Below are 25,346 nucleotides of genomic sequence, written 5' to 3'. Positions count from 1 at the left end.
CGCTCCTATCCTGTGATATAGAACGCTGGCGATTCACTCTTTGTACAGATTTTATACATTTAGGATTCCAAATTATTTTATTGGGCACAATAAAATAATTGGGCACATATTTTATTTATGACAATATTATTCTTGTTCTACAAAGAGCACTACACATCCTGCCTTTTTGGTGTTCTTTAATAGTATTGAATTCTAACTCTAACTCTACATAAACTACATATTTATGTTTGAGGTATAGAGTCAGGGTAGAGAGCCCACATTTATGGGAAGCCATAGGGTCCTACTGATTTTAATTTCAAATCAAATAAAATGGTATTTGTCGCAATGCACCAAATAGTGGATGTGGACTTGTGTCGGTATGCATGTGTGTTTGTGTTGTCGTGTGTGTTATGTGCGTGCGTATGTGAATGGAACTGGGTTTTGTGTCAGTGTAGTGTGTGTGTGTGTGTGTGAGGGACATCTGCTCTTTCCATGACATAGACTGACCAGGTGAATCCAGGTAAAAGCTCTGATCCCTTATTGATGTCACTCGTTAAATCCACTTCAATCTGTGTAGATGAAGCAGAGGATATGGGTTAAATAAGGATTTTTGAAGCAGTTGAGATGTGGCTTGTGTATGTGTGCTGTTCACATGGTGAATGGGCAAGACAAAAGATTTAAGTGCCTTTGAACGGGGGAAGTGGTAGTAGGTGCCAGGCGCACCGGTTTGTGTCTCGAACTGCAATGCTGCTGGGTTCTTCATGCTCAACAGTTTCCCGTGTGTATCAAGAATGGTCCACCACCCAAAGGACATCCAGCCTACTTGACACAACTGTGTGAAGCATTGGAGTCAACATAGGCCAGCATCCCTATGGAACGCTTTCCACACCTTGTAGAGTACATGCCCCGACGAATTGAGGCTGTTCTGGGGGTGGGGGGAGGGGGGGAACGACACTATTAGGAAGGTGTTCTTAATGTTTTGTAGACTTTGTGTGGTCTTGTGTGTGTGCTTAGTCATTTTGATTCAACCAAACCTCCATTTTGTTTGAACCTAAACCTCCAGCGCTCCTTCGTTCTCCAGGATTTGACAGTGATCTCCTCTAAGCTCACCGCCATGCAGAACAGCCTAGCCATGCTGGTGGATACGCCAGACTACTCTGAGAAATGTGTCTACCTGGAGGCTCTGAAGAACAGGCTGGAAGCCCTGGCCAGCCCACAGATAGTAGCCACCTTCAATTCCATGTCTGTAGGTAAGATACTGCTTTGTAAAGGATGGGATTGAGAGTTCGAATATTGAATCCGCTTTAGTTTATACATCCGGTTCAGACCATGCCAAGGTCTATGGTGGTTTTCATATACATTGGTCTCCTAAGTAATTGCTGATTAAACTGTTGACTGAATACTGTTGAAATTAAGTGTTTGCCTTAACTTGAATCCAGTATTTATATTATTTCTAAACTCCTATTTCTCCTCTTCATGCTTTTCTTTCCTGTAGACCAAGCCAAGCTGTTTGTGAATGTCTTCACAGAGATAGACAGAATGCCACAGCTCCTTGCCTACTACTACAAGTGTCATAAGGTATGTATTGCATTTATCACTGATTCATTGAATCAGTCCCTCCAAGACTTCTCAATGTTTTTGTTGTTGTTGTGATATCTGCGGCCAAAAATGCTTACGTTTACGGCGGCTTTACAGATTTTTGTTTTTTGTATCATATTCATTTATTTATATAAAATGAACAAGTCGTATGTGCTCAGTTCTAGTATTTTAAACGGAATAGTCTCCGTCTCTATGCTGCCTGCAGCATGATCTATTTTCTTGCGTGAACACATGATAGACAGTTCTGGAGCCGCTGAGCCGGAGGAGCGTAAATCAATCCATCCTTCGTTGCGGCCAGCAGTACAAACAAAACGAATAATGATTCTCGAGTCAGTAAAACGGGTCATTCAAAAATAATGAATAAATCGCAAGCTGCACATCACTATCAGAAATGTCTCTGTTTTGGCTTCAGTCATGGTGATCTGCCGCTGCTGTGGTGGCTGTTCGGACGTAGTTTTCACATGCTTTGCATGACTTTCTCTTGTGTTCCAACACAACGTTGCATGGAGTGCAAAACAAAAAAAAAAAAAAAAACCTGTGACTTTTGTTGATAAATTAAATGGAATTCTGTTCATTGTTCTGCCTGTCAGTCATAATCTGTCAGTTATCAGCTATCAGATTCACACACTGGCAGGGAAAAAAGTGTAAGGAGTGGTTTTGATTGTGCTGTTTTCTGCGCTAACAGTGGTCGAAATTGCAAACTCTTTTGATTGGACCTTTTTATGCAGTAAAAGTGCGTGATTGGTCAAAACTACGTGCTCTTTCATATTTTGCATGGTTTGGTTGGTTTTTGCATGAATTATACGATTGCGTAATCCTGGAGGGACTGTAATTGCTAGGGTCTTACAGGGTTTATCTGTAGGAGTGTGTGTTTGTTTCCAGGGTCAGCTGGTGAGTGTGTGGCAGGATCTGTCTCAGAGTGAGCGGAGTCTGAACCAGCAGCTGGCTGAACTCTACGACACCCTGCTCTCCACCTGGCACTCACAGCTACAGTGGAGCAGCCAGGTATACTCACACATGCTGGCTCATACCGTAACGCGCACAACTAGGCATCTTTCACACACACGCTGGCTCATACCGTAACGCGCACAACTAGGCCTCTTTCACACACTTCGTCTCACTGTAAAACACAGCTAAGTATCCTCGCACTAAGTACAGCAACATACACCCTAGGTATCCTCACACACTCATACCATAAATGATACACTATTTTCATAGCATCATTTCCACTGGTAGGCTGTACAATAACACACATTTGCCTTTTGCTTTAAAGAACATGTCTGCAGAGCTTCAAGGATACACTATCTTCCATGTATATTTTGCATTCTACAGCCTAACCCCATGTCCCTGACTATCATCTGCCCTCTCCCCCACCAGGTATTTAAGAACCCGTATGAGGTGGTGACGGTGCTGCTGATCCAGACCCTGGGGGCCCTGGTGCCCTCCATCCCTGTGTGTCTGAGCACGGCCATGGAGCTCACCCCCCAGGAGCAGAGGATGGACACCTTGCTGGAGCTCCACCACACCGCTGCCACCTTCGGCAGGAGCCTGGAGCAAGCTATGCTGCCACACCTGGGTCTGTTCACCTGCTACCACTCCTGTGTAGTTTTAGGCCTATCATTTGTATGTAATAGGGACAGTGCATATTCATCAAGAAGTCAGTCAATGCTGAGGTGTGAAATAGTACTGGATTTAGCTAGTCAGCTTATTTTCATCCTTAATCAGTTGTCAACAGTGAGAGTGATGATATAGATGTTAATATTGTATTGATATAAGACCTGGGTTAAATACATGAAAGTATTTAAGGTGCCCTTGATTTGGCTTGACGTTTGCACTTTTGGGACTATTCCATAGTTAAGATAATTATAGTAGGGAAACTAAAGTAAATGCAGCTCAAGTATTTGAAAGATCTGCTCATTACATGTGTATAATGACTAATGAATTGTAGTGATGTATAAGGATGAATCCTGACTTTAGCTCCACCCACGAAATTCAAACTTTTCCTTAGGATTTATGTTAAAGGAGCGATTTTGGGGGGGTAAGTTCAGTGCTCACTGTTCAGACCTCAAGGTACTGTAGACTTACGTTGTGGTTGTACCTCTCAGGTGACAACAACTTGCTGAAGGTGAATGAGCTGGTCAGTTCCTTGTACGACCCCTACAAACCCTACCAGCTGCAGTATGGAGACCTGGAGAAGTCCCACCTCCTCATCCAGATCAGCGCCATGCCCCTGGTGAGAGAGACGCGTACAGTCAGGTCCAAAATGATTGGCACCCTTGATAAAGATGAGCAAAAAATACCTATAAAATAAATAATACAATTAATGAGATTTATTATACAATTAATGAGATTTATTTTATGCTTTAAACAATTTGAACATTTGTATTTTATACTGATACAATTGAAAAAATATATATTTAGTTTAACAAGTAATATTTTTTTTTCCTTCAAAAAGATGGGGGTCAAATTATTGGCCCCCTTGTTTTCAATACCTCACCTTGGCAGGATAATGGCACTGAGCCTTTTTCTAAAATGTTTTATGAGATTGGAGAACACATTGGGAGGAATCTTTCCAGATCCTTGATATCCTTTGTCTGTTCTTATGGACTGCCCTCTTCAATTCAAACCACAGGTTTTCAATGGGGTTCAAGTCCGGAGACTGAGATGGCCATTGCGAACTGTTTATTTTGTGGTTAATTAAACATTTCTTTGTGGATTTTGTGCTTGAGGTTATTATCTTGCGGCCAAGTTTCAGCCTCCTGACAGAGGCAACCAGGTTTTTATCTAAAATGTCCTGGTACTGGGTAAAGTTCATGATGCCGTTGACCTTAATAAGGGCCCTAGGTCCAGTGGATGCATAATAGCCCCGTAACATCAAAGATCCACTACCATATTTTAGGCATCGCACTTGCAAAAAAATAAACAGTGGAACAGATTGGCTAGTGAAACGCACACTCGGCCCTCTGATTGGACGAGCAAGCTGCCAATCAGCACAGGTCGGGTGAGCTAGCGAACAGGGAGAGCTGATTTCCAGAAACATGCTTGTGACTAAAAAAAATGGTGACTTGGTCCCACCTAGGTTTTATGCAGTATTTATCAAGGGTGCTAATAATTTGGGACCTTACTGTACATAGGAACATAGGGTTGGGCGGTACACTGTATCTACCGTATGCTGTGGTGTTTTGAAATACCCACGGTATGATTTTCAATACCGAAGAAACGTATTTTCTTAACTGTTTATTTTTATTACATTACATTTTTTATTTAGACTTTAAGTAAATACCTGCAGTCAACTTGTGCATTAGGTTACAAGATAAAGAAGATTGCGTTCTTCATTTCACCTGTAACATAATTTTGCTGGTAATTTCCCAAAACAAATGTGTTTTTTACAGCTAGTGCACAACGAGAGTTACTGTGCAGCATGGTGGAGGTGATCAAGTTTGCACACTACTAAATGTTTCCCAGCTAGATACAGTATCTTATATTAATAAGTTAGATGTGCTTAATACTCTCCAGTTGTGTATTCTTTGCTAACTTGCTAGTTATCTCAGCAGAGAATCCCCTCCTGGATCAAGAGCCCTGGTGTTTAATATTTGCTTTGTGTGTGCAACAAACAGTTTTTTAGACTTTTTAAGTATTACTTTGAGCTGGGTTGTCTGTCCTTGCAATGAATTAGTTCGCTTTCGCTCGTTAGCATTTAGCTAGCAACCGCAAAGGGAATTTCAAATCAAATATTATTTGTCACATGTGCCGAATACAACCGGTATAGACCTTACTGTGAAATGCTTACTTTCAAGCCCTTAACCAACAATGCAGTTTTTTTAAGAAAATAGAGTTAAGAAAATATTTACAAAATAAACTAAAGTAATTATTATATATATATATATATATATTTTTAAACAATATACTGTGTGCAGGGGTACATGTTAGTCAAGGTAATTTAGGTAGGGGTAAAGTGATTATATTAAACAGCGAGTAGCAGCAGTGTAAAAACAAAGGGGGGGGTCAATGCAAATAATTGTACAGCAGTCTTATGGCTTGGGGGTAGAAGCTGTTAAGGAGCCTTTTGGTCCTAGACTTGGCGCTCCAGTACAGCTTACCGTGCGGCAGCAGAGAGAACAGTGTATGAGTTGGGGCCTTCCTCTGACACCACCTAGTGTATAGAGGTCCTGGATGGCAGGAGGCTCAGTCCAGTGATGTACCATACCCTCTGTAGCGCCTTACTGTCGGATGCAGAGCACTTGCCATACCAGGCGGTGATGCATGTACTTGTTAGTGTTTTGTTTGCATTCTGATAATGTTCATTAGGATTTTTTTGTGTGTAGTGCTGGTTATACCATATACCCCAGTATGGCACAAGGGTGGTATGAAAATCTGGATACCGCCCAAACCTATACACACACACACACACACACACCAACCCTGATACAATGGTAATTTCATATTTTAGTGTCATACCTGGGTAGGCAGGTGGAAAGGACCATGTGACCGTTTGACTGTGTACCTCTTTCCTTCTCTCTTCATTACACTTTCTCTCCTCCCTCTCCTTATCACCCTCCCTCTATCAGGAGCGTGGGGAGGTGATGGACTGTGTGGAGGAGCTGAGTCACTCAGTGGGGAAGCTGTTTGGCCTGGCCAGTGTTGCTGTGGACCGCTGTGTCAAACTGACCGACGGCCTGGCCGTGTGTGGCCTCCTCAAGGCCCTCAAAGCCCTCTTCACCAAGTAATTACACAGCTACAAAGTACAAACACTTACAGTCCGAGTTATTGACACCTTGATAAAGATGAGTAATAATGACTGTATAACAAACATAATTTAATTACTGAGCTTTTGTTGTATGTTTTAACAAATTCAGAAATGATTTCATACTAATACAATTGCTCAGTGAAAGATATTTTGTTTTACCCTTTACACTCATACACGAGTTGAAAATGGCAGATTTGGGCACTGATAAATGTCTAAATTATAAAGCAGTGGCTGTACAGTTGCATGCTACACATGACGACAGACATGCTCTGCACAGCGCTGTATGAATTGCCTTGTCAAAGCCTAACACTGTAAGATTGTATTTTACAACTTAGCTAGTTATGTTGGCAGTATAATAAGCTTTCAAATCATGCCCACCTGACCCAGATTGTGATTTATAATGGACCGTTTCTGGATTGCGTAAAGAACAACAGTAAGTGTGTGATGGCGGGGATGCAGGGTTGTGTTCAGAACAAAATACGTACAAGTGTTCTTGCTATAGTTCCTCAATGGCACAGGTAGGAGAGCTAAAAAAAAAAAAAAAAGCACCTCTCCTTGACCAAATCTGTAATACCCACATGTTTCAAACAGACCACCTTAGTCCCTGTGCCCAAGAATGCAAAGGTAACCTGCCTAGAATTATTACCGCCCCGTAGCACTCACGTCGGTAGCCATGAAGTTCTTTGGAAGGCAGGCCATGGCTCACATCAACACCATTATCTCGGAAACCCTAGACCCACTCCAAGTTGCATAACGCCCCAACAGATCCACAGATGACGCAATCACACTCCACACTGCCCTTTCCCACCTGGACAAAAGGAACACCTATGTGAGAATGCTGGTTATTGACTACAGCTCAGTGTTCAACACCATAGTCCTCACAAAGCTCATCACTAAGCTAAGGACCCAGGGACTAAACAACTTCCCCTGCAACTGGATCCTGGACTTCCTGATGGGCTGCCCCCAGGTGGTAAGGGTAGGCAACAACACATCTGCCACGCTGATCCTCAACACCGGGGCCCCTCGGGTGTGTGCTTTGTCCCTTCCTGTACTCCCTGTTCACCCACGACTGCGTGGCCAAGCACGACTCCAACACATCATTGTTTGCTGATGACACAACAAAGTAGGCCTGATAACTGACAATGATAAGACAGCCTACAGGGAGGAGGTCAGAGACCTGGCAGTGTGGTGTCAGAACAACATCCTCTCTCTCAACATGAGCAAGACAAAGGAGATGATTGTGGACTACAGGAAAAGGAGGACCGAACGGGCCCCCATTAACATCAACGGGGCTGTAGTGGAGCAGGTCGAGAGATTCAAGCTCCTTGGTGTCCACATCACCAACAAACTAACAAACTAAACTATGAAAATGTCAGTGAAGATACTTGCCAGCTGGTCAGCGTATGCTCTGAGTACGTGTCCTGGTAATCCGTCTGGTCTGCAGCCTTTAGAATGTTAACCTGATTTAAAGGTCTTACTTAGATTGGTAACGGAGAGAGTTATCATACAGTCATCCATAACAGCTGGTGCTCTCACACATGGTTCAGTGTTACTTGCCTTGAAGCATGCATAGAAGTAATTTGGTAGGCTCACATCACTGGGCAGCTCTGGGCTGGGTTTCTGTTTGTATTCCGTGATAGTTTGCAAGCTCTGCCACATCTGATGAGCATCAGAGCCGGCCACAGGGCACTGTGGGGACGATGTCATTGATGCACTTATTAATGAAGCCAATGACTGAAACAGTCCCCAGTCTTCTGGGAAGGCTTTCCGCCAGATGTAGGAACATTGCTGCAAGGGCTTTCTTCCATTCAACCACAAGAGCATTAGCGAGGTCGGGCACTGATGTTGGGCGATTAGGCCTGGCTCGCAGTTGGCGTTCGATGGGGTTGAGGTCAGGGCTCTGTGCAGGCCAGTCAACTTCTTCCACACCGATCTCGACAAACCCTTTCTGAATGGACCTCGCTTTGTGCACGGGGGTATTGTCATGCTGAAACAGGAAATGGCATTCCCCAAACCGTTGCCACGAAGTTGGAAGCACATAATTGTCTAGTATGTCATTGTATGCTGTAGCATTAAGATTTCCCTTCCTTGGAACTAAGGGGCCTAGCTCTAACCATGAAAAACAACCCCAGACCATTATTCCTCTTCCATCAAACTTTACAGTTGGCACTATGCATTTGGGCAAGTAGTGTTCTCTTGGCATTCGCCAAGCCCAGATTTGTCCGTTGGACTGCCAGATGTCCAGTTCGTCTGTTGGACTGCCAGAGTCCAATGGCGGTGAGCTTTACACCACTCCTAGCGCATGGTGGTCTTAGGCTTGGCCCTGGAAACCCATTTCATGAAGCTACCGACAAACAGTTATTGTGCGGACATTGCTTTCAGAGGCAGTTTGGAACTCGGCAGTGAGTGTTGCAACTGAGGACAGACCATTTTTTTTGAGTTACGCGCTTCAGCACTCGGCGGTCACGTTCTGTTAGCTTTGTGGCTGAGCCGTTGTTGTCACTTCTCAATAACAACACTTACAGTTGAGTGTGGCAGCTCTAGCAGGGCAAAAATTTGACAAACTGACTTGTTGGAAAGGTGGCATCCTATGGCGGTGCCACGTTGAAAGTCACGGAACTCTTCAGTAAGAATATTCTATTGAAATTGTTTGTCTATGGAGATTGCATGGCCATGTAGTGTATGTTATCGGATTAATCCCGGAACATATTCCAGCATGTGCTAACGAAACAGTCCGGTAGTTTAGCATCCGCTTCATTAGACCACTTCCTTATTGAGCGTGTCGTGGACATTTTTACACACGGACACTCAAAGTCAATCTTAATGAATCATTGTTTATTGTCAGCGCGCTGGTGTTTTTATTAAAAATATATATTTTTATACAGATTCATTTAAATTGACTTACTGAATTTAGTTGCTGTCACTCATTTGTTCATGGATGATGTGTCTCATCCTGGGCAGCTCACTGTAAGGGTCTGGTCGGGGCGGGTCCTCGTTGTGTTTTGGTCAGACAGGAATTTCCCTCACACTTCATAAAATGCACCACCGGTTTTCCTCGTAGACCCCCACTGGAAACTCCCCCAGGCAGAATCAATCATGCTGTTCGTTGACGCCAAATTGTCGTGGAAATTCTTACACAGGGACACTCGGTCAATCTTAAATGAATCATTGTTTATTGTCAGCGAGCTGGAGAGGTTCCAACCAACTCAATGCACCATAGTACACATCAATCAGGAGCTCTCTGGGCAGTCCCAGCAGTTGTCTTATATACGGCTATACACAGACAGGTTATATTTGCGAGATTTAGCATGATTCATTCATCATTACTGTTTTTGTTTCATTCATGTGACTGACCAATACTGTTTCATAACGTGACAGACCAACACCTCACAAGGCTTCTCTCTAAGCTGAGACCTTGCAACTGAGATATATTTAGTTTGTTCTCAAAGCAAGGTCTGGGCATACTGCCAAATTGCAGCTACTGATAAGAAGAGGATTTGTTCAGTCAACCACTTGCATGAACACAGCAATTGTTTTATAGCACAGCACATGACTAGAACACAGAAATTAGTTTAGTTTTGAGTTTTTGCTTGTCAGCAGGAATCAGGAGGATTGAGTTATGGTGCGAGGGAGCGTATTGTATGTGTTTATATGTGTGGAGTAAAGGTGATCAATTGTATTAGTATAAAATAATATAATTTCCACCCCAAAACATTTGCATAGAATTTATATTATTAGTTTTATTCAGTCATTAATGCTCGTCTTTATCAACGGTGTTAATAATTTCGGACCCCACTGTATATACTATACCGTAAATGTGAATATTCCTGTTAACTTTTGCCCATTGCCCTCACTTATGTGTCTTGGCCATATTTTCCACAGGTATGTGTCAGACTTCTCCACCACTCTGCAGTCAATCAGGAAGAAGTGCAGGTTGGAGGACACGCCCAGTGCTGCTGTGTTCCAAGAGGATTGGACCGCCTTCCAGAACTCTGTCAGGTGGGTTTTGTGCAAACCGAAACCAAGCTCTGCTGGCTCTGATATTTTCCTTTTGCCCATTGTAATTTCAGAACGGTTCCAACAACCATGGTTAATGCGTAACCAGGCCAGTGCAGTACAGCTCGGCTGGGCTTGGCTCAGTAGTATGAAAAGGATATAGTTGTGCATGAACTGTATTTAACTTTTTTTGATTCCCCGTGTTTCCTCTGCATTGCAGAATCATTGCCACATGTGGGGAGTTGCTGAGACAATGTGGTGCCTATGAGCAGCAGCTGTCAAACAAGTAAGACCAACACCATGACAATTGCTGAATTCCAAATCAACCCCCAGCCCCTACTCCGTAGCTACCTGACTCCCTGACTGATATCCATCCTTATAGGTTTACTAAAGTGCATTATATGGGTCTCAACACACCTTACATTATGATCCTATAGGATCCTGGCCACGGCAGGGAAGTACCTGTCTGAGTCATACAGCCCTCTGAGCCTGGCGGGCATCCAGGAGGCCAGCTCCACGGAGAGGAAGACCAGCGGCAGGAACCCCTGGCAGGAGTACAACTACCTGCAGCGGGGCAACATGGCAGAGTACAACAGCCTGATGGAGGTCCTCTACTCCCTCAAGGTATGGATGGTGATGCTGATGGAAAATGGAGATGACTTGGCACTGTTAACTTTAATTTGTGTCTGCGTTTAGTTTTTTAGAATGGGTACAATCAGGGAGAAAATGTAGTATTGAGATTAATGACTGTCATTTTTGCTTCATTAAAGCCTTGTAATGCAATTAAGTGTGAGTATATTTTTAGGGAGTTAGGTCTGTTGTGAGGTCTGGCATGTTCAAGTTGCCATTGCGTTGTAGGAGAAGGGGACAGGTAACTCCAGTCTTCTGGCTGAGCCCCGAGTGGCTCTGACCCGTCTCAACCAGCAGGCCAATCAGCTGGCTTTCGACTCGGTCTTCCTGCAGATCAAACATCAACTCTGCCTGGTCTCCACAATGGAGGTGAGAGTGTGTGTGTGTATTTGTAGTGTGTGTTTATTAAAGAATGACCAGTGGAATTTCTTTAGGGCCGATGCCAATCTTTTGGGGTCAAGGAGGCCGATGGCTGATATTCAATATCATTACATTTGAAAAAATGTTGGACAAATTTCCATGAGATGCATTAATGCATAGATTTTTTTTATCAAACTATAAATGTGACTGGTAAAAACAATCTAACTACATAACAGTATAATGGTAGTAATTGTATTTGAATGGTAAATCTCTTTATCAACTAGGTAAATTAAGATTGCATAGGACTATTCACAATACAGGTGAATGCATATTCAATAGGAGTGTGTGCATGCATTGAGTTATTGAGCTTGTTTTGACTGATCAGTGAAGTCTATGGTGCTACAGATGACAGACGATGTGTTTGCCTTCCACTTGGGGCTTATATTGGCCTACTGATCACTCCAGCATGTCACGCCTGTAGGGAAGGACATCATATATGCACTGCTGTTAGTTTGACAATATAAAATAACATCTATTCAAAGCAAAGGGGCCCAACGTAACGTCATGATTTGTGATCACGGATGCTTATGAAACAATTTTTTATTTTCCGTGATTTGGAAAATATATTTTTTCAGTTGTCTAAGCAACTCTGCTGCCAGGACTACATTTTAAACAACTCTATTGGCTAGTTCAACTATGCCAACAAATGGGCGGGTTGTAACTTGTTTCTACTGCAACGATTGGATAGTGCGAGGCCTTAACTTCCCTTCCTTTCACATCGCTCAAATCACTTTGTCCTGTTTACTGCTACTATGAGAACTAGCTCAATGGCCATGACATTTGCTACCAAGCCATAAATGTGTTTTAATATCTAACAAGGAGAGAGAGGGATGGCAAAAAATATGTTTACAACAGGAGAATAGCCTATCTGGCTGGCATGAAATAAACCACGGGAAAAAGTGTTCTCCGTTCACTATTCAAGTGCATAGATGACATGTATTTTTTTCTGTTGCCTCTGTTTCGATACAGGTGCATGATAATGGTCCATTCTAAATCAAAACGAATTTCACACATATATTATTTAATAGTATATGTAAAGTCTAATGGGTGACAATATTAGCCTATCACTTGTGAATGATGGCCAGCATAATAAACAATGCCTTTTTTTTGCGACTTGTTCGAATCATAGTCGCACACCTTGTGTTGCCTAGCCCATAGGCCTATATGTTTTAATAAGGTTTGTATCACAACTAAAGTGGCCAAATAACTTCATAAAATGAAGCACATTAATCCACTTTACAAGGGGTGTAGAGCCGAACATGCTGACCACATTTCTCACGACGCGTGCGTTGCAAAGTAAATGTACACAGAGAGGACCTTGTGCATTTCAGGTAAATTAACAACCCAATGTTTATATCCTAGGACACATTAGCTCGCAACAGCAAGCTAGCTAGCTAAATTGCCATAAATGTTTGTTTATCGACCTGTCCCCAAATTAATATATTTGGTTCACAGTTCGTTTTGATATTTCAACCTGCGTGTCCTGATCGCGTCTGGCTGCGGGGGGACAAAATCAACGTGCGTAATCCGCTTGCGTCGCTAAATAAATGTACACATACAATATTCAATCATTGCACCCACTCTGCTCGCGCACGTCAACCAGCGTCTGTGTAGCCAGGTGCTAAAATAGAAATTGGTTCTATTTGTGACGCTTGACGTGCTGCAAGTCCAGCCTCTCCCATCTCTTCATTGGTTTGTAGGCGCATATAACCATGTAAGTGATTGAAAGGTGAACTGAGGTCCACACTCCAGTCCAGTTGGTAGTGATAATGTACCTTTAAGTTGGTTGCCAAGCGCCATATAAAGTCCAAAAAGGAGGAGGAGAGATTACTAGAAACAAACTCGGTTTACCCTTTTATCTGTGGATTAATTGTCGGAGTAGAGGACCTTGTGCATTTCAGGTAAAATAACAACTCAATGTTTGTATCCCAGGACAAATTAGCTCGCAACAGAAAGCTAGCTAGCTAAATTGCCATACATGTTTAATGCTTCTCGACCTGTGATATAGTTGGTTCAGAGTTCGTTTTGATATTTCAACCTGCGTGTCCTGATCACGTCTGGTATGGGTGGACAAAATCAACGTGCGCACGAGAAGTCTGGTCAATGAGGTCGCTCTTGCTGCTGGTGAGTCTCTGATCCACCTCTACGCAGACGACACCATTCTGTATACTTCCGGCCCTTCTTTGGACACTGTGTTAACAACCCTCCAGGCAAGCTTCAATGCCATACAACTCTCCTTCCGTGGCCTCCAATTGCTCTTAAATACAAGTACAACTAAATGCATGCTCTTCAACCGATCGCTACCTGCACCTTACCCGCCTGTCCAACATCACTACTCTGGACGGCTCTGACTTAGAATACGTGGACAACTACAAATACTTAGGTGTCTGGTTAGACTGTAAACTCTCCTTCCAGACCCATATCAAACATCTCCAATCCAAAGTTAAATCTAGAATTGGCTTCCTATTTCGCAACAAAGCATCCTTCACTCATGCTGCCAAACATACCCTTGTAAAACTGACCATCCTACCAATCCTCGACTTTGGCGATGTCATTTACAAAATAGCCTCCAATACCCTACTCAACAAATTGGATGCAGTCTATCACAGTGCAATCCGTTTTGTCACCAAAGCCCCATATACTACCCACCATTGCGACCTGTACGCTCTCTTTGGCTGGCCCTCGCTTCATACTCGTCGCCAAACCCACTGGCTCCATGTCATCTACAAGACCCTGCTAGGTAAAGTCCCCCCTTATCTCAGCTCGCTGGTCACCATAGCATCTCCCACCTGTAGCACACGCTCCAGCAGGTATATCTCTCTTGTCACCCCCAAAACCAATTCTTTCTTTGGCCGCCTCTCTTTCCAGTTCTCTGCTGCCAATGACTGGAACGAACTACAAAAATCTCTGAAACTGGAAACACTTATCTCCCTCACTAGCTTTAAGCACCAACTGTCAGAGCAGCTCACAGATTACTGCACCTGTACATAGCCCACCTATAATTTACCCCAAACAACTACCTCTTTCCCTACTGTATTTAATTAATTTATTTATTTTGCTCCTTTGCACCCCATTATTTTTATTTCTACTTTGCACATTCTTCCATTGCAAAACTACCATTCCAGTGTTTTACTTGCTATATTGTATTTACTTCGCCACCATGGCCTTTTTTGCCTTTACCTCCCTTCTCACCTCATTTGCTCACATTGTATATAGACTTGTTTATACTGTATTATCGACTGTATGTTTGTTTTACTCCATGTGTAACTCTGTGTCGTTGTATCTGTCGAACTGCTTTGCTTTATCTTGGCCAGGTCGCAATTGTAAATGAGAACTTGTTCTCAACTAGCCTACCTGGTTAAATAAAGGTGAAATAAAAAATAAATAAAAAATATATAAGCAGCACGTGAGATTCAAATTTGGGGAAGATCATTTTCACCATTAAAAATGCACGTTTTAAAATAAAAGCATTACATGCATAATTGCATTTGCGGTCACTTTTGATAATGGTGTTTTCCACTAATGGAACATTGGCGCTTATAACCTACTAACTACCATGTGTGCACTGATGCACTTTTAATGTGAAGAAATAGCCTAATCAACATTTTAAGCTAAACATTCTGATCTGTTGTGTCAGCCACATTGCATAAAACATTTTTTTTTATGCTAGTGGTTGTATTAATTTGGGATCTATCGCATCCCTAAACTGTCTCAGACTATGTTTGGAATATTTAATTATTGCACAGAATAGAATAGGTTGACTTTTGTACTATGGAGGATAGTGGATTGACATAGGCCAGTGCTTTTGCTGTTCGCTAGGCCTACTCATCTTGTTGGCTGATGAAAAGTAAATGTGGGCAGTTCTTCCAGTATTTATTATTTCACCTTTATTTAACCAGGTAGGCCAGTTGAGAACAAGTTCTCATTTGCAACTGCGTCCTGGCCAAGATAAAGCAGTGCAACAAAAAAGCAACACAGAGTTACACATGGGATGAACAAAAGTACAGTCAATAACACAATAGAAAAAAATCTATATACAGTGTGTGCAAATGGATTAAGGAGTTAAGGCAATAAATAGGCCATAGTAGAGAAGTAATTACAATTTAGCAAATTAACACTGGAGTGATAGCTGTGCAGATGATAATGTGCAAAAGAGCAAAAAAGTAAATTTAAAAATAATTTGGGGATGATGTAGGTGTTGGATGGACTATTTACAGCTGCAGCGATTGGTAAGCTGCTCAGATAGCTGATGCTTGAAATTAGTGAGGGAGTTATAATTCTCCAACTTCAGTGATTTTTGCAATTCGTTCCAGTGATTGGCAGCAGAGAACTGGAAGGAAAGGTGGCCAAATGAGGTGTTGGCTTTGGGGATGACCAGTGAGATATACCTGCTGGAGCGCGTGCTACGGGTGGGTGTTGTTATGGTGACCAGTGAGCTGAGATAAGGCGGAGCTTTACCTAGCAAAGACTTAGAAATGAATATCTTCAATATGCACCTCGGAATTGGATAAGGACACGCGCAGTTGCATCACGGATGTGTCTGTCTTAACTTGTGAGAAAGACCCGATCAGTGACAGAGCCGAGACGATTCAGATTGCGCAGCACACTCAGAGAGAAGGGCACAACGCAGAACTCCGGGCCACAAAAGGCATGGATTTTTTTAGGGTGCATTATAGCGATAAAAGGGGATGCAGCAGTGACATTCGAGGCATTATCAAGTGCTTGTCAAATTGTGAATGAGAGACTGATAGTGTGTACAGCCTGCAAAAAAAAAACTAAGCAGAGCTCATGCCTTTTCATGCAATTTTTTTTCAAATCCTCATTAGTCTCATCATGCAGCCTTTACAATGTATTAAATCTCAAAACATATAGCCCAATGTTTGTAGAACAACTAAAGTTACAATAACTCTAAATAAGTATATAGCAGTACCTATTTATTTTTAACCGCTCAACACCGAGTAGAGACATATGTGCGCACTCCCTCCAATCTTTGGAAGAATTTTTACAAATATTTTACTCAGCTTTGTTCATTTGTATTCTTCATGCTATAAAATAATGCCACGGAATTATAAGCAAATCTTGTCTGCTAAATAAACTAGTATATCCGACAGCCATTTGGCATAGCCACATCAGGACCTAACATAAGCACAACATATTAATGCCCATAATTTTCCCAATTTTCCCAACCTAAACTGTGAATGTTTTAAATTATGTATTCATTATAGACAAGAAAAATACAATAATTTGTGTGTTATTAGTTTAAGCACACTGTTTGTCTATTGTTGTGACTTAGATGAAGATCAGATAAAATTTGTGCAGAAATCCAGGGTTCACATACTTTTTCTTGCCACTGTATGTTCCATATTGTACCATGGCTGTTATCAGAGCCGAGATGCAGGAGGTTTTGGAGAAAGCTATGCTGAAGACCTGCCTACCTTCAGCTTGTCCCCACAGGAGTACATCACCAATGTAAGTCTTTCCTGCTATGAGCTCAACATCTACAGGCTAATTCAAATCAAAGAGTAAAATATTATGTTTTATATGTATTGTCATGACTCTCTAGCCTTGATGAGGATCACAGGTGCCAGATCAGCCTTGCACATGGCTGACAGATAGCTAGACCCCCTCCCTCTCCCACAGGATAGTAGAGGGGGGAGTTGGGCCAGTTTTATGACTTTAATAGCCAGTCATAAATAGTTGGCACAAACTCACCCTCTGGCTCTCTAGTATGGGAAGGCAAAAATCTCTTTGTTCCAGAGACTTTTTGCCGCCAAAACCTTTTTTCTCCAAGAGAATGTACTTTGGAACAATATTCATAAGATATGAATATTAAGAATGGTCTGTGGGGATTTAAAGAATAATCCTGTCATGTTGCTTCTCCTTTTATGATGTCATTAAAAACTATATAACGGAAATACTGTAATTGGGAAGTAAACACATTCTAGCTGTAAAGTTTCCATCCAATAGGATGTTAATACAAAATGAAGAACGATAAAACTATTTTTGAAAAGATAGACATGTGATTTTAAACTTCTAGTGAGATAATGGTTTTCATGTCCGTTGCACACTAAGCCACGCCCCTAATAAGGTCAGAAGAGCATGTCAGTGTGATGGAACCGCCTTTCCGACCAGAGTGATTAAAAGGACTCACTAAGAATTAACATATCAGACCAAAACATGCCGGGTTGCTGCTGACGTGTAAAGTGGTCAGCAGCCTGAACCTGAATAATCAACCTTGAGACCACTAGGAGACCAGCCTGACGGACAGCGTGAGCTGAACATTACTAATGGTTAAAACTACAAGACCAGACCGTGTGGAGCGGTGGCTACACGGCTGAAAATGGTGAGACCCATACATTGTAGGGTTACTACTGGCGTGTAAAGTGGTCAGGAGCCTGAACCTGAATAATCAACCATTGATACCAAAAGACGTGAGACGTTAGTCTACAAGATGAAATGGTGAGAATCTGGAGCTCTCAACTTCAACACTAGAAGAGAAGATAACCTCACCTAGGAGACCAGAAACATTCACAGTCTGCAGCTGTGCATGTAAAAGTGCTCCAAGAACTTTGACTAAAGACACAAGTTGGGAAGGAGAATCCCCACAGACCATTGGTACATCTGAAGTATCTGTCTAACATCCACTCCACTACCAGAGAAGCTCTACAAAGATGGACATTGTGACCTCTGGTGGACCACCATAGACTTACATATAGCCACTACCCATAGACGGATCGATTGGTTTCAGTGGGTAGATGACGATCAGGGACAGCTATATGTAAATATATATTGCATTTCTAATCCGAAGGAGCGGTGGTTAGGGTGCTAAGTATTAATATTTCCGTGAGTGTAGCTTCCAAATGTATCCAAGTGTTGTACCCCTCCCTCTCCATATGTGTAACAAGCCGTCATATCTTGTCAGTCCACTGGCGACTTTTATCTCATGTAAGTGTGTATGTGTATTCTGTTATTTGTTTAGTTAGTAAATAAATGATTAAATCAATGTGTAGTACTGGATATTCAGAAGGGCTAGGGTTCTTGCGGATCCAAGGATTATGCGCTGTTCAGAATGAGACTAATGTAATAATGATTAATAAGTGACCTGTTATTGATGTAAAAGATATCTATACATTTTTAGTTTAAGTCGGGAGATAGTAACTCGTTAAACAACTTTTCCCGTAGTGCCCCAAATTCCTCATGAGTTAATTGTTACATGATTAATTTAATCGAGTAACAATTAAACATAGTTAGTTGATACAATAAATAAGTAATCAGATTAATGATTGTCATGCCACGACAGTATTATGTAATACATAGCCTGTCTTTAGAAAACAATAGTGGGGTTTTCTATTGGAAATGTTCAGTTAGTGTTACTATAGTACCATGAATGTTCAGGCTAGCAGACATGAGTGTGTTAAGGTGGCTAACTGCCTGTGTTTCTCCCTGACAGATAGGACAGTACATCATGTCTCTGCCGCTCCACTTGGAGCCCTTTGTGACGCAAGAGGACCCGGCACTGGAATTGGCTCTGCATGCAGGCAAACTGCCCTTCCCTCCTGAGCAAGGTGACTGTCTCTCCTCTTCTCTCCCCGCTCTCTTTCTGTCTCTCCCTCATCTGTCTTTGAAATGTTGTTTTTTACATAGGATAAAAGTAGAAACTCAGAGCTACAAAATGGCATATCATACACTGCATTTGAGGAACAATAGGAAAGTCAAATCAAATGTATTTATATAGCCCTTCGTACATCAGCTGATATCTCAAAGTGCTGTACAGAAACCCAGCCTAAAACCCCAAACAGTAAGCAATGCAGGTGTAGAAGCACGGTGGCTAGGGAAAACTCCCTAGAAAGGACGAAACCTAGGAAGAAACCTAGAGAGGAACCAGGCTATGTGGGGTGGCCTGTCCTCTTCTGGCTGTGCTGGGTGGGGATTATAACAGAACATGGCCAAGATGATCAAATGTTCATATAATAATAATCACAGGCAGAACAGTTGAAACTGGAGCAGCAGCACGGCCAGGTGGACTGGAGACGGCAAGGAGTCATCATGCCAGGTAGTCCTGAGGCATGGTCCTAGTGCTCAGGTCCTCCGAGAGAGAGAGAGAGAAAGAAAGAGAATTAGAGAGAGCATACTTAAATTCACACAGGACACCGGACAGGACCGGAGAAATACTCCAGATATAACAAACTGACCCTAGCCCCCCGACACATAAACTACTGCAGCATAAATACTGGAGGCTGAGACAGGAGGGGTCAGGAGACTGTGGCCCCATCTGATGATACCCCCAGACAGGGCCAAACAGGAAGGATATAACCCCACCCACTTTGCCAAAGCACAGCCCCCACACCACTAGAGGGATATCTTCAACCACCAACTTACCATCCCGAGACAAGGCCAAGTATAGCCCACGAAGATCTCTTCCACGGCACAACCCAAGGGGGGGCACCAAGCCAGACAGGAAGATCGCATCAGTGACTCAACCCACTCAAGTGACGCACCCCTCCTAGGGACGGAATGAAAGAGCACCAGTAAGCCAGTGACTCAGCCCCTGTAATAGGGTTAGAGGCAGAGAATCCCAGTGGAAAGAGGAGAACCGGCCAGGCAGAGACAGCAAGGGCGGTTCGTTGCTCCAGAGCCTTTCCGTTCACCTTCCCAGTCCTGGGCCAGACTACACTCAATCATATGACCCACTGAAGAGATGAGTCTTCAGTAAAGACTTAAATGTTGAGACCGAGTTTGCGTCTCTCACATGGGTAGACAGACCATTCCATAAAAATGGAGCTCTATAGGAGAAAGCCCTGCCTCCAGCTGTTTGCTTAGAAATTCTAGGGACAATTAGGAGGCCTGCGTCTTGTGACCGTAGCATACGTGTAGGTATGTACGGCAGGACCAAATCAGAGAGATAGGTAGGAGCAAGCCCATGTAATGCTTTGTAGGTTAGCAGTAAAACCTTGAAATCAGGAAAGTAACTCTTCTTTGAAAGTTGATCAACTTGTAAACTCACTTTTGAGAAAATGGCCTTTTTGAATGTTTTGGTATCTAGTGAAGAGCTCTTCTTTGTCTACACCCATTCAGCATCGTTCACACACTCTTAAGCTTTAGCACCACCCATCTCGTTTCACTCTCGGAGCGTTCAGAGCGCACACTTGACGCTCTGGACGATTATTTGTTTATCTATGGATAACATATGAAAAGAGCCTAACCAGCTCCGCTGGCAACAATTTAATTCTGCTTTTTTGCAGACGTTTACTGACACCGGCCATATTCAACGGGTGCTGTACACATCACATAACGAGCCAGCCAGCTAACGTTAGCTATTGAAACAACAATGAACACAGTGCCAACGATGCCACACTGCTGGAAGCTAACCAACCATGTTCAATGTTAGCAAGCTAACATTAGGCTCTAACTAGAAAAGTAAACGGCTCTGGGATACGAATAATAACGTCAGCTAGGGAGCCAGCCAGCCAACACTAGCTAGCTAACAGTACACTTTAGCTTGAAATAAAAACCACTTTCTGTCAAAATAGACACGTGTAACATCTGTAGCTAGCTATCTTACCTGTATATATCATCAATCATGATGGATGTGTCTCCCTGTCAGGAATGCCATACCACGGTTGCCCTTAGTTTGAATATGTAATCCGGAGACGGGTGTTTTCTCAATCTCTTTAGCTATCATAGTCAAATTCCACTGATTTCCAAAACTTGATCCTCCAGTAAGCATTTCACTGTAAACCTGTTGTATTCGACTCATGTGACAAATAACATTTTATTTGAGGTGATGACCTTCCGGAGCTGGACAACACGGCAGACTACTGGCTGGGCTCTATTGCCAGGGCGACGATGCAGACGTACTGTGACGCCATCCTGCTCATTCCAGAGCTCACGGCCCACTCTACCAAACAGCTGGCCACCGACATTGGTACCTGACCACCATCACTTACCTACAAAATGTGCTTGATAGATCTAGACCTAGGGAACTATGTTGGACATGGAGCAAACATGTTTATAAGTATGTCATTGCTTCCTGTGTGCCGTTTGATCATCTGGAGTTGGTTGTTTAGAACAAATCTAAATCTACTGTGGGTTTTTATCTACAGACTCATAACATTTTCAGACGATTTAACGTAAACCAAGAAGCAATACATACTTATACACACATTGGTTGTAAGTATGAAGTTATTTGTAACTACATTGATGTTGCTAGTAATAGAGCATCGTCAAGTATTCCAAAGTCCTACTTGCCAAAGCATCATTAAGCTTTGCTGGTACACTCTACATCTATTTGTAATCTCGGAAACTCACAACTAAAATGTTGCGTAATTGCATCGTATGCTCGATTAAGTTCAGGGGGAGATGTTAGAGAAAGGTACAAATGTGACTTGTGAAGTCTCCACCCCCCTTCAAGTCTATAGGATGTTCCCCCTCCCTTTCAGAAATTCGAAAGATGCGAGCGCCGGGAAAAAAAATCTGCAAACCGTTCCTCGTTGTCATCACATCCCACAATCATCTGTTGACAGACGCTACAATACAATTTATGTTACCACAAGAGATGAATTGGTAAATATATAGTAATAATGTAATAATTAATAGGTAATAATATAGTGCCTTCAAAGTGGTCACACCTGAATTTTAAAATAGATTATATTGAGATTTTGTTTGTCACTGGCCTACACACAATGCCCCGTAATGTCAGTGGAATTATGTTTTGGGACATTTCTACAAATTAATTAATTAAATTACAATCTGAAATGTCTTGAATCAATAAGAATTCAACCCCTTTGTTATGGCAAACCTAAATAAGTTCATGAGTAAAAATGTGCTTAAGATCGATGTGTGAGGTTGTAAGTAACAAGAACATTTCCAGGACAATGACATATCTGATATTCTCAGAAAGCTTAAATTATTGTTAATCTAACTGCACTGTCCAATTTACAGTAGCTATTGCAGTGAAGGAATACCATGCTGTTGTTTGAGGAGAGTGCACAGTTATGAACTCGAAAATGTATTAATAAACCAATTAGACACATTTGGGCAGTCTTGATACATTTTGAACATAAATGCAGTCTAAAACTTTGCACATACACTGCTGCCATCTGGTGGCCAAAATATAAATCACACCTAGATTCCTAAATCATATAAGATGATAAAGTAAAACAAAAAAAAAACATATATTTTTTTTTCTTTGTATTATCTTTCACCTAATGTACATTCATTTTGCATTTCCACAAACTTCAAAGTGTTTTCTTTCAAATGGTATCAATAATATGCATATCCTTTGCCTCGGGTCCTGAGCTACAGGCAGTTAGATTTGGGCATGTCATTTTAGGTGAAAATGGAAAAAAAGGGTCACACAAGTTGCATGGACTCATTTTTTTGTGCGATCATAGTGATTAACATATTTTTTTCCTGTACCCCACACAAGGTATGTAAGGTTCCTCAGTCATGCAGAGAATTTCAAACACAGATTCAACCCCAAAGACCAGGGAGGTTTTCCAATGCTTCACAAAGGGCACCTAATGAGACCAATGCTGACTTTAGAATAGTTAGTTTAATGGCTGTGATAAGAGAACTGAGGATGGATCAACAACTTTGTAGTTACTCCAAAATACTCATCTAATTAACAGAGTGAAAATAAGGAAGCCTGTACAGAATGCAAATATTCAAAAACATGCATCCTGTTTGCAACAAGGCATTAAAGTGAAACCTAAAATTTTTTGGAAAATCTAACTTTTTGTCCTGAATACAATTGTTTGGGGCAAACCCAATAAAACACATTACTGTGTACCACAACTTATTTTCAAGCATAGTGGTGGTTGCATCATGTTATGGGTATGCTTGTAATCGTTAAGGACTGAGGAGTTTTTCAGTATAAAAAAGAAAGGGAATTGCACTAAGCACAGGCAAAATCCTAGAAGAGAACCTGGTTCAGTTTCTTTTCCACCAGACACTCGGTGATGAATTCACCTTTCAACAGGACACCTAAAACACAAGGCCAAATCTACACTAGAGTTTCTATTAATACTTTCTGAAGGCACTAGTATGTCCATACTGTGTTTTCAGTGTGTCTGTAACAGTGTTGGTCTTCTAACTCCCCACAGACTATCTGAGCAACGTGATGGATGCTTTGGGCTTGCAGCCCTCCAGGACCCTGCAGCAGATAGTGACCCTGCTGAGGGCCAAACCAGAGGAGTACAGACTGACAGCCAAACTGCTACCCCGTAGACTGGTGTCCACCATCGCTGCCCTGAGGGGGCTGGACCACTGACCACGGTCGCACTCTAAACAGGTAATGGACTATGGACAAAAATTAGCTCTTTTGCTAACTCCGGCACATTGACATGTATATGAACACTGAAATGTTGATTTAATGTGCACTGTCCCTGTCCCATAAGTCAAACATTAGAAATATTGGGCCTAGAGTTCTCTCACCCTAACACAAATACATTGTTTCAGACGTATCTTGTGTTTACACCTGACTAAAAAAACTAATCCTGTGTCAAAGAATGTAGATGAAAAACAATCAAATGACAAACATAGAATGTATAAATATGGATTTATGTCATGTAAGAATCACATAAACAATCTGTTTCCCTTTCTGTAGATATGATAACTGGAGTCTGGACCCCTGGTGTGGCACAAACCTGAAGTCTCCATTTAGGGATATTCCCATCATGAAATGGCTATAAGCAACGTCTGGTTATCAAATATTTAAACTGCTTTGGCATCGTACTCTTTGTCGTCTTTTTTTATATTTATTATGGCTCATTTCTGGAAATCAGGGTAGAAATGGTTTTGCTTATTTGTAATGTACTGGAATCTGTCCACTAATTGAATAAACATCTGGCCTCTGTCTTCAACTCTTTGATAATGAAGTTAATTGAAGATTCAAATGAAATGTCTGATTTTAAAGGAGACATTTTATTTTTAGAACCAAATCTCTGTGTGATGTAAATGTAATGTTGTAGAAAGGTTCAAACACCTCTTTTGTGATTTAACTTGTGTAGCCCTGAAAAAACATGAACAAAGGCAACAACAAAAAAAGACCCAAAAATATCCTTTTCGAAACGGCAAAGCTCTGTTTAGTGATGCAGGTTGGTAGATGTTGTACACATGAAACTGTTATTCCGAACTTTATCCGCAACATTATATTTAAAAAAAATTCGACTCGAGCAATACCTCTGTCCATTCCAATGTGAAGGAAACACTTGAGCAAATAAGAGGTACAAAGTATACTGAACAAAAATAAATGCAACATGCAACAATTTCAAAGATTTTACTGAGTGACAGTCACCAGCTGTGACGCTCATCGCATGTGGCAGGGCTTCGAAACTATTACGGACTACAAAGGGAAAGCTGTGAGCTGCCCAGTGACGCAAGCCTACCAGACCGACTAAATGCCTTTTATGCTCGCTTTGAGGCAAGCAACACTGAAACATGCATGAGAGCACCAGCTGTTCTGGACGACTGTGTGATCTCGCACTCCGTAGCCAATGTGACATTCACAAGGCCGCGGGGCCAGACGGATTACCGGGACGTGTACTCGGAGCATGCGCAGACCAACTGGCAAGTGTATTCACTGACATTTTCAACTTCTCCCTGACCGAGTCTGTAATACCAACATGTTTCAAGGAGACAGCCATAGTCCCTGTGCCCAAGAAAGCGAAGATAACCTGCTTAAATGACTACCGCCCCATAGCACTTACGTCGGTAGCTACGAAGTGCTTTGAAAGGATGGTCATGGCTCACAGCAATAACATCATCCCGGAAACGCTAGACTCGCTCCAATTCGCATACCGCCCCAACAGATCCGAAGATCTCAATCTCACTCCACACTGCCCTTTCCCACATAGACAAAAGGAACACCTATGCGAGAATGCTGTTCATTGACTGAAGCTCAGCGTTCAACACCATAGTGCCCACAAAGCTCATCACTAAGCTAAGGACCCTGGGACTAAACACCTCCATCTGC

The 25,346-nt window shown here is 42.2% G+C and overlaps 1 protein-coding gene across 2 annotated transcripts in view; it reads left to right on the top strand.

The window, feature by feature from the left end:
* Positions 1-24,234, top strand: part of LOC139376455 (conserved oligomeric Golgi complex subunit 7-like) — a 34,568-nt gene extending 10,334 nt beyond the window's left edge. Inside the window, exons 5-19 of one of the 2 annotated variants that reach the window (XM_071119070.1) lie at positions 1,061-1,229; positions 1,475-1,557; positions 2,461-2,583; positions 2,956-3,154; positions 3,684-3,811; positions 6,147-6,301; positions 10,208-10,324; positions 10,542-10,607; positions 10,759-10,945; positions 11,180-11,320; positions 16,757-16,840; positions 18,822-18,936; positions 21,153-21,296; positions 23,476-23,663; positions 23,979-24,234. In XM_071119070.1, the coding sequence (XP_070975171.1) occupies positions 1,061-1,229; positions 1,475-1,557; positions 2,461-2,583; positions 2,956-3,154; positions 3,684-3,811; positions 6,147-6,301; positions 10,208-10,324; positions 10,542-10,607; positions 10,759-10,945; positions 11,180-11,320; positions 16,757-16,840; positions 18,822-18,936; positions 21,153-21,296; positions 23,476-23,642 (1,878 nt within the window). In that variant the 3' untranslated portion in view covers positions 23,643-23,663; positions 23,979-24,234. The remainder of the gene's footprint in view (positions 1-1,060; positions 1,230-1,474; positions 1,558-2,460; positions 2,584-2,955; positions 3,155-3,683; positions 3,812-6,146; positions 6,302-10,207; positions 10,325-10,541; positions 10,608-10,758; positions 10,946-11,179; positions 11,321-16,756; positions 16,841-18,821; positions 18,937-21,152; positions 21,297-23,475; positions 23,664-23,978) is intronic. The other variant, XM_071119071.1, reaches the window with a different exon arrangement.
* Positions 24,235-25,346: the final 1,112 nt, after the last annotated feature.

This window comes from Oncorhynchus clarkii, chromosome 20 (assembly GCF_045791955.1).
Source record: "Oncorhynchus clarkii lewisi isolate Uvic-CL-2024 chromosome 20, UVic_Ocla_1.0, whole genome shotgun sequence".
In the NCBI taxonomy this organism is placed as follows: Eukaryota; Metazoa; Chordata; class Actinopteri; order Salmoniformes; family Salmonidae; genus Oncorhynchus; species Oncorhynchus clarkii.
This window is presented reverse-complemented; position numbering and strand designations above follow the sequence as displayed.